Consider the following 19,703-nt stretch of genomic DNA (forward strand, 5'->3'; position numbering starts at 1 on the left):
CTGCCTGTCCTATGGCCCTCCTTAACATATATTGCCCACATTGATGCCCCAGAACATTGCTGCATCTTGTGCCTTGCCTTGATGTAATTAAAAAATAGAGTAAACCGATCCGTACCAGTACTCCATACTCCCACCTCCCAGTACCTAAAACATCTGTCTTCATCTCTGTGAAGCATATGGCAATGCACCCAGCCTTTCCTGATCTGCCTGTTCATGATTGTTCTGGCAGCCCTCTCTGACAGTGTCACTGTAGGATTTCATGTGTTGGCACAAAATACCTGTGGCACCGTAAGCTACTTCTGTCTGGTTTGTAATCATACTCTTGGCTTTTTGTGTTTGTGACTCTGCATCCATTTCCCTGCTACAAAACCAGCCTTGCTCTATTCTTCTTCACAACTAACTCCTTAACCAGCTTTGTTAGTTCAGTACCATTACCGTACCTTCACATGTTTGCATCACTATTAATTCATGTAATAATTTATCTTTGTATATTACTATTGGTTTTCCTCTTTTTTTTATTTATTAACTCGTAATTCTATTCTCATCAATGTTTTCAAAAGATTTTTCTTGATCCTTCTGGGAAAACTAAGATTTATATTAACTATGAAATAGAATATTTGCTCATTTCTGTCAGGTCACGCAATTTATAATCATGCCCTGACCTGGATAAAATATTTATTTACTCTAATCAGAAGAGTCCTGCTAACTCTTATTGTAGGCTATAAATCCCCTCTTTAGTTTCTGTATTATTTATCATAAAATTATTCATTTTTGTAATAAAACCATATAAAATTGAAGATGAAATAAATTAAATTAAGTTAAAATTAAAGGTAAAGTTGAAATAAGCATACCTTCAAGTAGAAGAATTAATGATAATCATACTATGATTACAACAAATCAGAGATTAAAATTCTTTATACTTCCTAATATTGTTATGTAGTGAGTGCTAAAGATGTGTTTAGTAACACTACTACATGATTCTTTTAACAAGGGATGGTTGAGAAAACATTTACGAGCAAAATCAAAATTACAAACTTTTATTATGTTTATTAGTTGGTCCTTTCTACTATTCTACCAACTGATAACATTATTTTACCACCAGTTTTCAGGGCTTTCCAATATCAGTTTTTTTTTTTTTTTGTCTTCAGTCATTTGACTGGTTTGATGCAGCTCTCCAAGATTCCCTTTTTAGTGCTAGTCGTTTCATTTCAGTATACCCTCTACATCCTACATCCATAACAATTTGTTTTACATATTCCAAACGTGGCCTGCCTACACAATTTTTTCCTTCTACCTGTCCTTCCAATATTAAAGCGACTATTCCAGGATGTCTTAGTATGTGGCCTATAAGTCTGTCTCTTCTTTTAACTATATTTTTCCAAATGCTTCTTTCTTCATCTATTTGCCGCAATACCTCTTCATTTGTCACTTTATCCACCCATCTGATTTTTAACATTCTCCTGTAGCACCACATTTCAAAAGCTTCTAATCTTTTCTTCTCAGATACTCCGATTGTCCAAGTTTCACTTCCATATAAAGCGACACTCCAAACATATACTTTCAAAAATCTTTTCTTGACATTTAAATTAATTTTTGATGTAAACAAATTATATTTCTTACTGAAGGCTCGTTTCGCTTGTGCTATTCGGCATTTTATATCGCTCCTGCTTCGTCCAACTTTAGTAATTCTACTTCCCAAATAACAGTTAATGATGTAATTTTATTTTAAATTCCCTCTACATTTTTTATCTCATTCTTCATTTTTATTATTCTCTGTGCAGCTGATGTGATTCTGAGCAGTTTGTCAATCAAAAGTAAACACTTTAAGTATTTGTTATTATTTAAAAGAATCTTAAAGCTTTAAGAAGAATGAAAAGTGGTGAGTTGTTGGTTGAGTAAATAAATGGTTTTGGTGCTGGGGAATTGAGTCAGAACTGAAACTTGAACATTCTTTGAAATTATTTAAAAAAAAAAAATAGATTTAGTCATAGACATAACAATATTTTTATTTACAATAATTTGTTAGGTTTTGAGGTGTAATGCCTTTTGAGGTGTATAGCCAAAGCTATATTGCTATTCAGAAGAATTAAAACAAGATAAATCAAATGCAACCATTAATTTTTTTTTGGAATACATTATTCAGTTTACCTTAATTACATCAATTATCTTTAAAAAATAACATTATGAATTAAAAGATGAAGTTTTACAGATAGGTGAATATTTTATCTCGTCTTTAATTGCATTTTATCTTGCTATTCAAATGAAGGAAGCAAGGGGATTTTGAAAGTTGGTTGATAGTCTAATCTATTGATTCGTACAGAATAATTGAATATGTAAGGTTAACAATTTATGTATAAAAACAAACAATTTAGTAACAGTTTTTAGGAACAAATAGAATATCAATGAGCAATTCTTTCTCGCGATTCCTTGCTAATCTTTTCATGGATAACTAGAGATGTAACCTTAAGATGAATTCCAAGTAATTAAACATTCCTATTTTCTGATGTAAAATTAGTTTTAAAAGGCAATAGCCATTTTTAATGTTTTATAGAAAAAAATGTGTGTGTATATATATACACACAAAATCATTTATCAAGAATTAGTTTTCATCGTCATATGACGATTGATTAACTGTTGCATTTGGAAATTTCTCTATGCGATTGTATCATGTTTCTGTCTCATAAAAGTGAGTTTTTTTTAGGATATCCATTGTAATGAAAATATAAAATTATGCCAGTTTTAATTCATATTAGTGGTGTTGTACTGTTGCAATATTATCGCTGTAATCCTTCTTTAATCTTAATTTTCACTTGTAGTAAAATGTATATGTAAGGAAACGGACGTAATATTTTTCAACCATTATTCTGGACGTAATTTAATTTTGTAAAATATTATACGTAATTATGCTTGTTAGTTAAATCAGATAAACATAAAATATGTATTTTTTAAAAATATATTTTGAAGTAATTAAGTTTTACAGTAAATAATATATAGTTCAATACTGTAAACAAAATATTTTACAGTATTGTTAATGTTGTGTGATTAGTGTTTATGAATATAATACATAAAAAACAGAAAAAAAATAGGTGTTGTTTGATAAATATTTTTATGTATATATTTTTTCATGATATAAGTAATATTTTTGTTGTATTTTATATATATATATATTTATTGTTCATGAATTTGTTGCTATATATTTATATAATATGTGTATACAGTATGTATTACTTTTAATGTATTGTTGTTGTTTATAATAAATATTTTATTGATTTATGTAATTTAAATATTATTTAACCTTTAGCTGTATTCCTGGCTAAGTAATAATTATTTTTTATCAATAAATAATAGATGTATATTAATTTGTAGAAATATATAGATATAGATGTATAATCTGTTGAGTCATATATCGAGTATCAGTGTCGATTCACAACAGGGCCATATAACTGTTTACAGTGCTAGTAGTCACCATATAATTAGTCATGTAATCAAATGTTTATATAATGTTTTGTCTTCTCAGTTTCTATTAAAACCCTTGGTCTTTTCAAATGATCACTCTTTTGTTCTCGTGTTCTATTTTCATGTTTCTATTAATTATTATTTATGTTGTTTAAAGTTAATATAATGTAATTTTTTTAGTTTATTGGAACATGAGTGCAGTGTATTCCTAGATTTGTCTGTGTGACATGAGTTATATCATTATTTTGACACCATATCTGATACCAATTTAGCTGATAATACTGCACAATTATTGATATCCTCTCTGAATAAAAGGCTGTGAAAAACCCCTTAACTTATATGGAAAAATACATCATTTTAAATGCTTACTTTTGTAAGCATGTCAATAAAACTGCTAAAATAAGTGGAAGTTGTCCTGCTTCAGTTATGCTTCTACAAAGTGATTAGTGAGTATTAATTTACTAATAAATTATGATCTAAGATAGCAAAACCCCACAGGTCAATTGAAGAAAAAGTTGACAATTTTGATAAAAAATGATTTGTAAAAAAGTACACAAATACAAATATTATTTCCAAAACAAACTACCTACAATAGACAAAGTTTACAAGTTGTAAAAGATGGTAATGAGTGCCAGATTTTTGAAAAACAACTTTTTATAAATCCTGAAACTTACAAAAATATGAATTTAAATTACAAAAGTATGAATGTTAAATTTGAAAAACAGGGCCAGGAAAGTTCTTTAATGACAGGAATGATGTTGTTATGATGAAGACATTACCTCACTGAAATAAAGAAAATAAGGCAAGAAGGCCATAGATTATATTATATGGATGAAATTTGGGTCAACGAACGTTGCACAAAAAGTTTTGTTGGAAAAGATAAAACTGTGAATTCATCAAAAGAAACCTTTCTGCGGCTTATCAACCAGTAATAAGACTCCATCGGATATAGGTAGGCATCTCATAATTATGCATATCGGCAGTGATAGCAGGTTTGTCAATGGTAGTCTCTGGATTTTTTAATCTAAATCTACAGGAGACTATCATAACGAGATGACCAGCATGTTTTTTGAGAAATGGTTTAGTGATGTGTTACCTCTTCTGGAAGATAGTTCAATTATTGTTTTAGACAGTGTCCCTTATCATTCATGTAAAAAAGAAAAAAAATTCCAGCTATGTCTTGGAAAAAAGAGTAATATCAAAATGTGGTTTAGTTCAAAAGGAGTGATTTTTGAAGAGGATGAAATTCAGGTCCACTCATTACAAAGAGTTTCGTGTATTAAAAGTAATTTTAATGTGTATAAAACTGATAGCAAGATCCATTGATAAAATCATGCTTCAATTATCTCCCTATCATTGTGAACTCAGTCCAGTTTAGTTAATTTTGGGACAAATCAAAAGTTACGTAGTGTCAGAAAATACTACTTTTAAAATAACTGATGTTAAAAATTTATGCTTAAAAACCATTGTTAAAATGGGCTAACAAGAATGGAAAAGCTGTATAAAACATGTAATGGATATTGTTGAACAAAATTATTGGGAATTGGATAACAATAGAAAACAATATTGAGCTTTCATTGTATCTCTTAATACTGACAGCAATATCGATTTCTCATAATCAAATGATAACTGAATTGAATTATGTATAATTTTTTAAAGTATAATAGTGCCTGGCTACTGAATATTAATATGCTTTTACATGCATCAGGATTTGCAGGAGATGCTTGTGAATTGGCCACCTGAACACTCATATGTGCAGTTTGTTTACTTCAACTCTATAAGGTATAATTCATTTGACGGTTATCTAGTAATTGCACGCTTTTGTGATGTAGTAATGAAAATCTTGGGCTAATAATTTTCTTCAGTGTTGCTTAGAAATTTTGCTTCTATAATGTACTTTATTGTTACTTGAACAGGGGTTTGAACAAATATTTTTTTTTTATTTTGTTAATCTTGTGAAAATCAAAACTGTTAATCATTCAGGGTTTCGCTTTTTGTCTGTAATATTAGTTCATTTAGCAGGTGTTAGTTGTATTCAGGGTCTTAGATTAAAAGCTAAACCACATGTTGTCATAATAAGTAGATAATGATAGATTAGGGATTTGTATAAGTTAAAAATTGTGTAAGAAAGACTTAGATAGGTAAGTGTATGAAATGGATAATTGAGGTTGTAGGATGTAGTAAATATTTCAAGATTAAAAGATAACAGTACAGAAACAAGTGGAGGTTAAAGTCAAAGCAGTTAACTAGCAGATGACTCAAAAATAAAAGAAGACGGCAGTTTATGCCAGTTAAAAATTATTAAAAATTTGTTTAAATAACTTTTACAGTAAAACACTGTTTATCCAGATTGTTTATCTATATGAGCTTTTATTCTTTGTAAAACATGGAATACTTATACAAAACCAGTTGGTATACAGAATGTATAATGAAGTTATCCGGAGACTTTTTTATAAACTATTCTACTTGAGAAAATAATGGAAAAAGTTCATATAAACATATGTCCTAAATGCTTTATTTGCAAGTTACAGCTAGTAAAATATTTCACTCCAATCTCAGCTACCCTGGTGAAATGAAATCATACTGTAATTTTTAGGACATTATTTAAGGAACTGAATTAGTCATTTTTTATGGTTTGTCCATTGTAGATTTTATGTAATTGAAAAATAAACTTCAGTGGAATTATGCTTTTTTTGTTTATAAAAATAAAATTACTGCACATACTTCCAAGTGGGAAGTTGGTTGTTGTTGGATATCTAGATCAAAATATCTTTTATAAACCAAAAGTTGTGAATAAATCCAGCTTGTTTTACAATTTCTCCATACATAATCAATATTCTTCTAAGTCACATGTTTTTCAGTCCTACAATACAGTTTGTATATTTTAAATTGTATCTGTTTTCATACTCTTAATACTGCATAATCACAAATTCTTATTAATCTATTTTTCTTGATTATTTTGACAAAATATTTTTTTTAAATTTACTGTTCTTTGAAACAATATCATTCAGGCTTTGCATTTTCTACTGTCTACAGAATTCATCTCTTAACATGATCACAGTTGGCATTAACCTTAGTTACTTCAATGAATAAATAACCACATATATGGTTAAATCTGCATAAATGGAATTTTATCCAATAAGTGCAAATTAAGTATTTTTCAATAAAATAAATTTTAAAAATTAAAACCTTTACATTTCTACTTTAAATTTCAGTTATTTAAAATCTACACCAAATTAAAATTAAAACTATTATTAACTTGTTTTCAACTTCTAAAAGCAAAATTTAAAGGTTTTAACTATTTTTTTTTTTTAATTTTTAGTGTGATTTACCTTTTAGTTTTATTTATACATTTTTTATTCTTAATAAAATTGATCTATAAAAAAATGCTGCATTCTTCCACATTTTTCATAAAACATTATTCACAAGAAAACTGAAAGGAAGATCTTTGAGAAAAGTAAGAAAGGATAGCAGAAAAACTACTACTAATTACTGTCAAATAACTGCCACCTTGGTGAAGTACCTCGATTAGATTGAATTATTCATGTAGTTGATTTTGTGCTGGTTCAATTTTTTAAATAAAAAGCCTTGAATTAATTATGAATAGAAATTGTATTTATTATAATTTTTATTTATGTAATTCTCAGATATATCGCTGATTAATGATGAATTATAACAAGTTAGTGTGAGTCTTCAAGGGATGTACCAGACTGTGAGATTCTAATGCAGAGCCAGCTTATATAGTATAGATGTAGCTCAGTGAACCGTCAGGAGCTGTTTGTATCGTATGGAGCCAAGTGAACTGTCAGGAGCTGTGTATCAATAAGTACAAAGTAAGGCTGTACAGAATATGTATTCTTTTGTCTTAAGGTTTTCTTAATTTTTACATGAAACTACATTGAATATGATTGACTGTAATAATGATTATGATCAGTTTCTAAAATTAACTTACTTTTGGACTTTCAATACAAAAAAAAAATAAAAACTGGGGTATTTATTATTAAGTAAGTTTGAAATACGCTTTAAAAATAATTCCTGCAGGTCTTGAGGAGCACCTCATTTTCTTAGGTTAATTAATAAAAATAAACAAACATTTATTATTATTTTTTTATTAAATATAATATAGTACATAAATAAGTTCTCAACATAAACATTTCTCATTTTTGTAGAAAAATATGTTTGTTTCTCCTTAGATTATTACTATTAAAAAAATGAAAATAATAAAAAGAATAAATAATCATAGGAATTTATTAACTTTTTCAGTACTTTTGTTATTAACAACACAATTGATAACTTAAACAATAATTAATTTAATTGTATACTTTTCTGTTTATATGTACAATCATATTTCTGTATAAAGGTTTTAAAGATTTATAATTGAGTTTGCGATTTAATTTATGTTGAAGTTATTCTATCTTGATAGTCTAAGTATGCTGTAATCCGTGTTACTGCTCAACCACATTACATTTACTATAAACAACATTTAGTTAAACATTACATTTAGTAAACAACTAATGTTATTTGATTTTTAAGATTATTATTCTATTAATGGCAGATATTTTTAACTAATCTCTTTTAGATTCATCCCTTTGTTTCAAATTTAGTTGCACTTGGTGTTGTGTTGTAATTCTGTTTGAAAATGATTTTATTGTTTTACACAAATCTGGTATGTATGTTAATATTGACTTGTCATGCGATTTTCCATCTGTGTCACTTTTTATATGCATAACTGATACAGCAGCTTGAAGTTACCCAATAATTAAAATTATATAATCAAACATTAGTTTTACTGTTAGAAAAAAAAAAAAAATGAATAAACGATATCTTGAAATGCACACAAATTATTGTGAAATGTCATGCTATCTCTGGTTATTTATTGTTAAGTGTCATTAAGGTTTGCTCACAAATTACTGACATAATTACTACACCTCATTTTAGATTCCCTACTTCTTACATCATTTTAAAGTCATTTTATTTCATAACATTTCAAATGATGTACATTATATTGTGTAATCTTTGGTGGTCTTCTTCAACACTTGTATCAAGATAATTTTTACTGTTTGCTACACTAATAAACAGTTTTACTTTATTTTCTTTTGAAATTTGTGTTATCATGACTCAGATATATAATTATTTTTTAAATAAATTATTTTTTTGAGAAATATTAGTTAAAATTTTCTTTATAGAATAATTTTTTCTTAGTGTATGCTTGAAAATGTGTTTTAAGATTACACATTTATTTTTAAAATGATTTAAGTGGTATAGAATATATTTTATTGATTGTTAGTATTAATAATTAAACTAATAATAAATAAAATAAAATTCACTTAATGAGAAAAGTCTTAGATTCTTAAAAAAAAAAATTGCAAATAATCGTAATTGAGAGTTGTCAGTTTTATGGTTTGAGGACCTCAAACCTGAAACCTGGACCAGGTTTCAAAATGTAAAACAGTTCAGCTAATATATCAGTTTGATATTAACTGTAATCAATCATAAACTTATATAAATTGTTGTATCCACAAATTGTTTGATGTCTCAATATTTTATTTTAACATTAAATTTGTTAATATATTTTTTTAATTGCTTTAATTTATTAGTATTGTAAAAATATTATATATATATATATATATATATATATATATATATAATTAATATTTTTGCATTAAATAATATTTTAAATGGTCTCAATGTAGATGGAGTTTATTGATTCTTAATTATGTTTATTTGAATTTACTATGGAGTATGTATTTTTAAGTATATTTTGATTAAAAATTAGTTACTATTTTAATAGAAAGAAAGATTTTTCATTCAATATTTATTTGATAATAATATTTAAAATATAATATTAGTATTATATGCTTTTTTAAATCTAGCTAATTTTCTTGTTAAAATAACTTCAAATGTATTTTTTTTCTTTAGTCATTAAATATTAAAATATTGAAAAATTTTTAATCAAAAGAATAGTTCCTTTTGGAACTAATCAATAGTACCTTCTTCAGTGAGTTAACAGTAGCATAATTTTGAACTTCACTAAAGAAAGTGCTATAAAAAAGTTCTTTTTGAAGAATTGTCCAGTATTTTAAAAGCAATAAATAAAGAAATAAAAGTTCCAAGTATTTTGTCATGTTGTTAAATAAATTTTTTTCTTATCAACTACTACTATTATTTTGCCTATGTATAACTGTAGCGGATTTTCATATCCAAATACTCATTAAGTGTTGGAAAATCAATTTTTACTTCTTTGATTATATATATATTTTTTTCCTAACTTGAAAAATTAAAAAAGTTAATAAATCTGAATATTTATTAAGTTGCGTAGCAAGCCATGATAACACTTTAAAACTTGCTTTTATTCAGTTAATTGTAAGTGATCAATTGAATTTTTCTTTCCAATGACCTCTTGAAGCTTATTATTATCAGCATTTTCTTCTACGGAGTAAAACTATTATTTGGCACTCAAGTTAATAATTAAGCTTAGAAAACCTGTTAAGTATTAAATAAACATTTATTAAAAGTTATGTTTTGTTTGGTTATTAATTATTTTATCAAATTTAGCATTTTTGTAAATTTCATATTATTATTGTAGTTTTTATGGGATGTGTGTAAAATATACATATTTGTGGTTAGTGTTTTTGTAACTGTACTATTAATAGGTAGTTGATAAAAATTAATTGTTTTTTTGTGGAATGCCTATGTATGTTCCTTGTATTTGTGGGTGGGTAATGTGAGTACATGTGGTGGATACATGTCGTCAAAACATAGTATACTTGAACTCAGTAATCTAGGAGTATTCAAATTAAACTCCAGTGATAGCACCAGACACTATTAATTTGACAGGGAGGTGATTAATGTGTAAACATTTTGAGAGTAAATATTAATTTTTCTTCAAAATGCAAGAAGGATTGTAAGAAATTACAAATCCAAACATACAATCCCAATGATACATTCACGTAAAGAACATATTTAGTTCACATAGTACAACAGAAAATATGCCAGAAAACTTTTAATTTCATTGTTTTTGTTGATAACAAAAAATTCTATTAAAAAAAAAATCGGAATTGAACTGATTCATTAATGGACTTTTGATTAACAGACCATTATTTTATAGACATACTCTTAACTTCAGCCCCATATTTGAAAATACATCCTTCTTGAGTGAAATGTTTCATAATAATTGCTTAATGAAAACTTCAATAATCTCATGTGATTATCTTTTTAGATGATAAGGTGGCAAACCATCTGATAGCACAGCAACTACGCAATAAGTTATTGAAGAAGCTTGTTACATTCAAGTAAACAAATAAGGGATATCAATATACACTATATATAACAAATTATTTTTGTTTAAAGCCTGTAACAAAATTAAATTATAGAACTGCCCTACAATACATAGCACCTTACAAAATACGTTAAAATTTCTGTGTAATATATGTGTATAATGTGTTATAAAATCTGTTTGCTGCCTTGAGGAGCAGATTAAAATTGTCTTTATTTATATTAAAAAAATCTGAAATTAAAAAAAATTAAAATTGTTATAAAAAAATTATACTGATCAACAATAATTTTGTTAAATAAGAGTGATTAACTGATTCTTATAGTATTTTTCATGCTGATTTAAATATGAAATCAAAATTCTTCTATCAGGCTTAGTTTTTTTTTAACTACCATTCTTATTTTCAGGTAGTATCATGCATGTACTCCATAAGCATAGCATTTTGTGATTGAATTTAATTATATTATTTATCAATTAAATAGCCACTTTTTATTTATTACAGTTCCCTACTTGTTGGCACATTGATTTATTAGACATTGGTCATTATGCTTATTATTTACACAGTAATTAAAATGAACAAGAATGTGATTCTTTCTATTTTCATCTTACGATAAACATATCATCCACTCATTAATTATTTCTGTTGTTATTATATTTACGTATAAACTGTTGTACAGACTAGAGAAATATTTCTAATTCTCATTCAAGTCCGAGTTCTTGTATGTGTAACATTTAATTCTGTAGCTGGCTTTCGTATTTGCAGGTATATGTTGTTCAATAAAGTGAGTGTATGTTTATTAAATTAGTGTATTTATAAAGTGTTTCTTTCTAACTCCACTGATAAAAAAGTCATATGAACTGTATTCTGGATGTAAATTAGGTAATCAGGACAAATCTTGGGCTCCTCATATTTGCTGTGCTTCTGGTGTAACATTGTTGACTGGTTAGCTAAGTGGATCTTGTCCACATGCCATTTGCAATTTCAAGGGTTTGGAGAGAACCAAAGGATCACACCACAGACTGTTATTTTTGTGTAATAAAGATATCTGGGATAACAGCTAAAACTAGACATAGTGTTAAATACCCTGATATACCATCTGCCATGCAGCCAGTGACACATAGCCAAGAGCTTCCACATCCAGTACCACCAGAAAGATGGAACTTAGATGAAGATGAAAATGTCGTCGAATCTTGTACTGACTTATCAGGCAGTGAAGAAAGAGATCCAAACTTGTTAGAAAATAGAAATACTGAACCCCATTTAATTAATCAGTCACAATTAAATGATCTGGTTCGTGATCTAAATTTATCAAAGAATCGAGCAGAAATACTAAGCATCAAGACTGAAAGGATGGCATCTTTTACAACCAAACACTAAAACAAGTGTTTTCCGTGACAGAGAGTCAGAATTTGAAAATTTCTTCTCTTAGTATGAAAACTTAGTATACTGTAATGATGTAGACTCTTTACTGGAAGCTTTGGGACATATGCAGAATTCTGGCAAATGACGACTTTTTATTGACTCATCAAACCTTTGTTTGAAAGCTTTTCTACTTCACATTGGAAATAAATATCCATTAGCATACACTGTTCACATGAAGGAGTTTTATGAAAATATGAAACTTGTATTGAGCCGGATTCAGTATGAGAAATATTTATGGCATATTTGTGGAAATTGGAAAGTAATAGCCCTTATAATTGAATTGCAACTTGGATACACTAAGTTCTGTTGCTTTTTGTGCGAGTGGGACAGCAGGGAGAGGAAAACCATTACATAAAAGAGCAGTGGCCAAAGAGAGAGGTACTGACTGTAGAAGAGAAAAATGTTTCAGGCATTAGTAAAACCAGAAAAAGTTTATCTTCCGCTACTACACATTAAGCTTGGTTTATTCAAAAATCAGTTGTTAAAGCAAATGGATCATAATAGTGCAGGGTTTCAGTTTCTAAAATTCCCTAACATGCTGAAATAAAGGAAGTTATATTTATTGCACCACAAATAAGAAAACTAATGAGTGATGTGGCTTTTGAAGAATGTTTGAATAACTTGGAGGTTGCTGCATAGAAATCATTTCAAAATGTGGTAAACAACTTCCTTGAAAACCAAAAGGCCAGTAACTACAGAGAACTCCTTCAAAACTACAAAGAACTTGGTTGTAACATATCATTCAAAATCCATTTCTTACATTCACATTTGAATTTTTTCCCTAAAAATCTCGGTGCTATCAGTGATGAATGTGGAGAACACTTTCACGAGGAGATATCTGCAATAGAAACACGATATCAGAGAAATTGGAACCCAAAAATGTTAGCTGACCACTGTTAGAATCTATTGCAAATTACAGCAGAAAATCCAAAAGAAATAAATTTTAAGCGAGTACAAAATGCATTTAATGTATTGTTATATTATGTTCACCATACATTTTTTGTTTCAAAGGAAATGTCAATTACAACTTAACTGAGCTCGATAATTAACAAATTAACAAATTAACTGAGCTCGATAGAAAAAAAATATTAGCATATATGAAATCAGCATAAAAAATACTGTAAGAATCAGCCATTCACTCTCATATAACAAACAAAAAATTAAATTTTGTTGACCAGTTTTATTAGTGTACCTTTTGATTTACCCTTGAATTAACCCATTCTCAGTTATGTTACTTTTTATAATAATTATTTTCACTGAATTTAATCTTCTTCCCTTTAACTGAAAAATTTCAGTACAAGTAGATAGGAATGAATCAAGGGCTAATATAAATTATTTTTACTACAAAAATGTTAATATAAATTCTTAATATTGATTCAGTGCTATGGGATGTTTATTTATTATTATTTTTTTATTTCTCTTCCAGATAATAAAAAAGTGTAAAATTCAGTTCTCACATCTTCCAGTTTCATTTGAAGATGAATATTTTATCAGTCTTTCAATAATATTTTTGTAAAAATAACAAACTGTTTTATTCTGAATTTTTTCTTCCTAAACTGTAATTATTGAGTTTCAAAGTTGCAGAGATTAGGTTGTTTTATGTATGGAAAGTTGACGGTTCAAAGCAATACCAGACCACTTGTGTTTTATTGTTTTTAACTCTTTTAAGCTGTAGGTATAAGAAACACAGATATTTACGGGCCCTAATTCACATAATTGGATATCCAAACTTCTGGAAAATTATACAAATTGTCAGTCAAAAAATTATTACAATCTTTTTCCTCTTTCTTTACTTACATCTATTTCACAATGCTATGTTCTACAGTGTTCTATGATTTGAGAATTAAAATAGACGATTGATCTTGATTAATGGTAGAAACTTCTATAACTTGTGTGTTTCTCTGTGATGTTTGATATTAAAAATAACAAAATATATTCACTAATATTTATATATATGTAGGCACTTAATGGTTTTTTTTATTATCTTTGAATTTGAGTTAATTTTTGATGTCATTTCTTTCTTTCTTTTAAAGAAGAAAAACTGGGAGACTCATTCAAGGAAAAACCTTAAATTCTTATAAAATAAATTATCAAGTATTATTGCTAAATATGTGCTGAATGGTAGCTATATTCATGGGCTCGAAAACGAAGGTTTGCAATACTGTTTGTTACACTGCATGCATCGTGAAATGAATGTGCTAATGATGATGCAACTGATCCATATGCTGCCGGAGGTATTCCTGAAAAATAATATTTTAATAATTAGTCAAGTGAAAATTTCATTATAATAATTATTTAAATGTTTTATAAATAAATTTATTTGTGTAACTTATATTGGATGTTGTTACCTACTGTAGAATGAACCCAATTTAAAATGGAAAACTTTGATCTAAAGTCTGTTTTTAGTGAAATGTATTAAAAAAATGTCTTTGTTACAGAAATTATGGAATGCATTAATCAAACATATTTCAAATGTGGTCTGATTTCTGTATTTAAATATTCTGATGAAAACGGAAGGAAATATAATAAATATGAAGTTTCTATACCTCTGGGACCTCATCTTATTTCTTCTGCCACTTTCCCTGTTGTATCACTCCCATTTTTATAATAGGAAACAGTTTCTATACTTACAAACCTATCTTGTTGGGCTGTCTATTAAAAATATACTTTGATGTATTCTTTTAAAAGTAATTTAAATGTTTATTCTAATTAACCTGATTTAGTTTATAAACTAAAAAACAGTTTTAAGTTTTTTTTTTCAATTTATGTTTATTTTAAAATTTCTTTAAGTTTCTTATTAAAAACCAACCAGAAAATTTTAATATTACATAGCAATTTTTTTTTTAACATTCTGACAAAGTACCAATCTTATGTGAGACTGGTTTAAAAGCTAATATGTGGAATTTTTACCACATAATCAGCATTCTGTTGTTTTTAAAGTAATTCTCAAAGAACTTAGTTCATATACGTTTTTTACTTGGTTTTTAATAACTTGGTTCTACATTAATCTGTTAAAATTTTTATAAAAATAAACTTGTTCATAAAGGTTGAATTTAGAGATAGATTATACATTCTGATATTAAATGTTTGGTTTATTTCTTCTTGTTTTGGCTTAACTTTAAAAATCTTGAATTACAGCCCTTGGTAATTTTTTACAGGTTGATCTGGACAAGCCAACTTAGATAACTAATATAATGTCTAATTAATAATAGATCTTAGGTATTGTTTTTGAATCTAGTTATGTATTAAATATTCTGTTAATTTTTTTATTGAATGGAAAATTGTCTTCAAATGAAATAATTTTATTTATTGTTGAACTAATTTATCACTAAATTTCTAATCAATAGGAAATCAAAAAATCTGTTTGGGAGGTAAAATGAACTTAAAGTAAGTTTTTTGGAATATATTTATTACTAATTTAGCAGGATTGATGAGAGCTATTATAAAAATGTTATGATTTGCATTGAAATGAGCATTTTTTCCAGATTTTTTTTAATCATGATTGTAGGTTGCACTTGAAATACTGGTTGAATCAAGCGATCAGGTTAATTTTCAGTTCAAAATTACAACACAAATTATGAGTTATTATTCTAATTTTAATCCAATTAAAACTATATTAATTTTATATAATGCAATAATATTTTATACATCTTATATTAATGAATCATCTCTAGATGAATTTTAGGTGGAAATTACAACTGATTATCTGCTCTAACTTGTTATTAATTTATTATCTTTATACTGGAAACATAATTTTTTTCAAATTATTGAGAAGTTTCAGAAATGACAAAATTTAATCTAATGCTCCTTACAAATTCAAGTTAATTTAACACAACTTGATTAAAATTCTATTCTTGGTATAAGAAGTTAGTTTAAACAGCAAGTAAGAATAAGCTATCTAACTTTGTACGTTAGTTCCTAATTGTTTTCAGTTAGAAAATTAATTACTCATAGATACTTGGTTAACTAAGTGACATGTTTAAAGTTATCATTTACTCCTTTCATGTGTTTCATTTATAAACTTTATAGTGGTTAATGATTTGACAGTAACTGTTTGTGATTTTTAATTAAATTTAGTTCATGTAGTGATGATATACTTGTATTTATTTTATGATATTTTTTTACAATGTTGCTGTTTAACATTTATACAAATTGTAGATTTTGATAAATATTTAAAAATTATTTTAAATGAGGAAAATACAGTACTAGAAAATAAAGAATATTTATTTAATGAAATTTTTGTTTTATTATTATTATTATTTCAACCTTGGATATGCTGCTAACATATTTTAATGAGAAAGATGAGATGACTGAAATGTTAAATAAAAAGTTGTCAGAAGCTAGCTGGGATTTGAATCTGAGACTAGGCTATCTTTCTTTTTCCTGTTTAGCCTCCGGTAACTACCGTTTAGATAATACTTCAGAGGATGAATGAGGATGATATGTATGAGTGTGAATGAAGTGTAGTCTTTTATATTCTCAGTTCGACCATACCTGAGATGTGTGGTTAATTGAAACCCAACCACCAAAGAACACCGGTATCCACGATCTAGTATTCAAGTCCGTGTAAAAATAGCTGTCTTTACTAGGACTTGAACGCTGGAACTCTCGACTTCCAAATCAGCTGATTTGGGAAGATGCATTCACCACTAGACCAACCCGGTGGGTGAGACTAGGCTATCTAGAAGCCATTGTGCTAACCATATATAGACTGGCTGGCTTTAGTATCTAGGAGTTTTAAAACATTTATGTTCAGGCTTCTGGAAGGCATTGACTTTAGTGTATTGGTTTATTGTATTATAGAATGTCAATAATTGGAATCTATTTCAACAATTTTTGTTGAAATTTAATTTACATCTAAATATTGCATGGCAAAATTGGTCAGATTAAGTCAAAAATAATTAAATAGCTTGAATTTCATACCACAAAATATATATTTTATACACAAACTTTTCATAACTGCTTTAAATTTGGTATACTTGAAAAGATTTGCTTTTGTGATGAATTTAAATTAAGTAATTGAGTACGGGCTACATCAGAATTAAATACACCAATCTCTTTAGCATTCCGTTAACTTAAATCAAAGAATAATCCTAAAGATATATAACTATTATTAAAAGACTAATTGTTTTTTTCAATAAATGTTGGAAATTTCCTTTATCTTTAATAAGAACTTCAAAATACTATTTGTAAACTGGTTATTAAATATGGATCTAGTTGGAGGATCACTGTCCATAAAAAATCTTTTCTCAAAGAATTCATGTAAATATTGTGTGCTACTTGTTGCACTGTCTTAAAACAAGAAGTCTTGTTAAAATTTTCTAATATGATAATCAATTACATGTTGACTTTGTAATTTTTAACTGTAATTGTAAATATTTAATCTACTACTACTCTTTCTTTCAAGATGGCTAACTTCTTTTTGAATGTAATTGAGCTTCATGGTAAACATGAGTGTTTTTATATATAAATATCTGGTTGTTTATATAGCCATATTTCAGTGTAAAATTCATAATGTTAAACTTAACACCATTACAAACAATAAGTTATTAGTAGTGATAAAATCTTTTTTCCTTCTTAGGTTGTGTAGTTTATGTTCAACATAAATTTTAGACTGATGAATTAAACTTTTGTTTTGCCCATAAAAATATTGCTGTTTGACATTCTGATTTGTGGAAGTAATCTTGTATTGTTCCATGATGAACATATAATATTGTGCAAATGTTTTCAAATAATACCTCTTTAAAATTATAGTTTGTTAAAATTGTTTTTTGTAGGTTGTCTGATAATTATTTGTTAATTTAATCATTTTTTCTAATTAAATTGACATGCTTCTAATTAAATATAATTTTAATAAAATTTGTTTAGTAATTCTACTTATAATCTAATAATATTCTAATAATTATAATTAAATTAATTCTAATAAAATCTAATTAAATTAACATAGTTTTCCAATTTCTATGGATGTCAGTCATTTCATTTGTTTTCAGGAAATTTTTCTGAAAAGTCTTTTAACATTTTAAGAAAAATTATAAAATTATCTAAAGAATAAATGCACATTGGGTTTGTATGAATCACAACTTAATTTAGCTACAGCTTACTTGCTAGTGATGTGTAAAATTAGGAAGATTACTGACGACCAATTGTCACCTGTCATTTACTCCAATGAAAAAGTAATTTTTTTTAAATGAAGTTACCTTATGAATCATTCTGTATAACATGTTAATTTATTCTAGAGTATTGATGTAGTATCATAAGTTATTGTACCTGATGCAACAAAGGCACATGATGGCGCTGTTGGTGGTGGAGGGGGCGGTGCAGCTAGTAATGTGAACTGAGGAGAGCTTTTCCATGGAGCTGTCCTATAAAAATCACTAGGTGAATTTGTTCCTCCTGAAAAAAAAGGTAGATATGAGGAATGAAAAAAGCAAGCATTAATTTTTTAAATTATCTTTCTATTTTATAGAATAAAGATATATTCAGATTGCTTTATTTTTTTTTATTATGAAGATGTAAACTTTAATTTGTGTGTGTGTGTGTGTGCGCGTGCGCGCGCGCATGTGCACATGGGCTCACACAGTGAGCATTATCATTAACATGTAAGGATAAAATTGACAGGATGATTAATGATAAGCGACTAAATCCACTTTGGGAATTGGCATCCCATATCCTTCAGTATCTTCTTGAAAGTATCAGTATCTCTTGCAAGTATATCCATGAATTAATCTAATAAAATTTTTTTCAGATTTATAACTTAGTCTACGTTATGATACTTAATATTTTTATTATTGATTGATGAGTGTCATACTACCACTGTCAGCTCATCTTTGGTTTATCCATTTATTTAATATTTTGCAATTTTCTTATATTAACTGTATTTTTTTTTTCTTAATTGGTGATTCATTATTTTCCTTCAATTTATTGTATTAGCTTATATGAATTTACAGTTGAAAATTGCATTGTATTATTGATTCCTTTTACTTTGATATTCAAAGTAATTCATAATACTTGGTAATCAAGTAGGCATAATCTAAACAGGATCTCCCTGAGTGATTGTTTTTCGCTACATCCTCTTTCTCTTAAGAATCCTGGAGATTCAAGCCACAAAAAAAAAGTAGAGTACTTGTGGAAACATTAATCTAAATTTTATTTTTTTTACAATTAAAATTATTTAAAGTAACAATTTTTATGAATAAATTAATGAAGAGAAGTTATGAATGCTATGAAAATCTAACTATGATGTTAAGAAAAGAATGTTGACTACATTTTGGTAAGCGTGGCATAATGATGTGTTGTAGAGTAATATATACATTCACTCTATGCGTGTACTAAACTGTTGGGGCTCACTTCGTTTGCCCGAATGTCTAACCAGGGTGCTCCTGGACTCCTGTGGACCAGGTGAATTCTGGAACTGACCCAGAGGCTCTTAAGTCACAGGGCCGCAGAGCTCACTTTGCTCCTGTTCTCTGATCCTGACAGAGCTCGTTTTGGTAGCCATTCCCGTCTAGTCGAGGGCTTCATCTCCTGGAGCACCGCGGTGTTCGTTACCCT

At 27.6% G+C, this 19,703-nt stretch overlaps 1 protein-coding gene across 1 annotated transcript in view; it reads right to left on the reverse strand.

Annotated features, from left to right (window-relative positions):
- Window positions 1-9,343: 9,343 nt before the first annotated feature.
- LOC142328077 (paired mesoderm homeobox protein 2-like) overlaps window positions 9,344-19,703 on the reverse strand; it is a 60,897-nt gene continuing 50,537 nt past the window's right edge. The window contains exons 4-5 of the mRNA XM_075371559.1: window positions 18,420-18,545; window positions 9,344-14,392 (exon numbers count right to left, since the gene is read on the reverse strand). Of these exons, the coding sequence (XP_075227674.1) occupies window positions 14,256-14,392; window positions 18,420-18,545 (263 nt within the window). The 3' untranslated portion in view covers window positions 9,344-14,255. The remainder of the gene's footprint in view (window positions 14,393-18,419; window positions 18,546-19,703) is intronic.

The sequence above is a fragment of the Lycorma delicatula genome, chromosome 7, assembly GCF_047948215.1.
Source record: "Lycorma delicatula isolate Av1 chromosome 7, ASM4794821v1, whole genome shotgun sequence".
Lineage (NCBI taxonomy): Eukaryota > Metazoa > Arthropoda > Insecta > Hemiptera > Fulgoridae > Lycorma > Lycorma delicatula.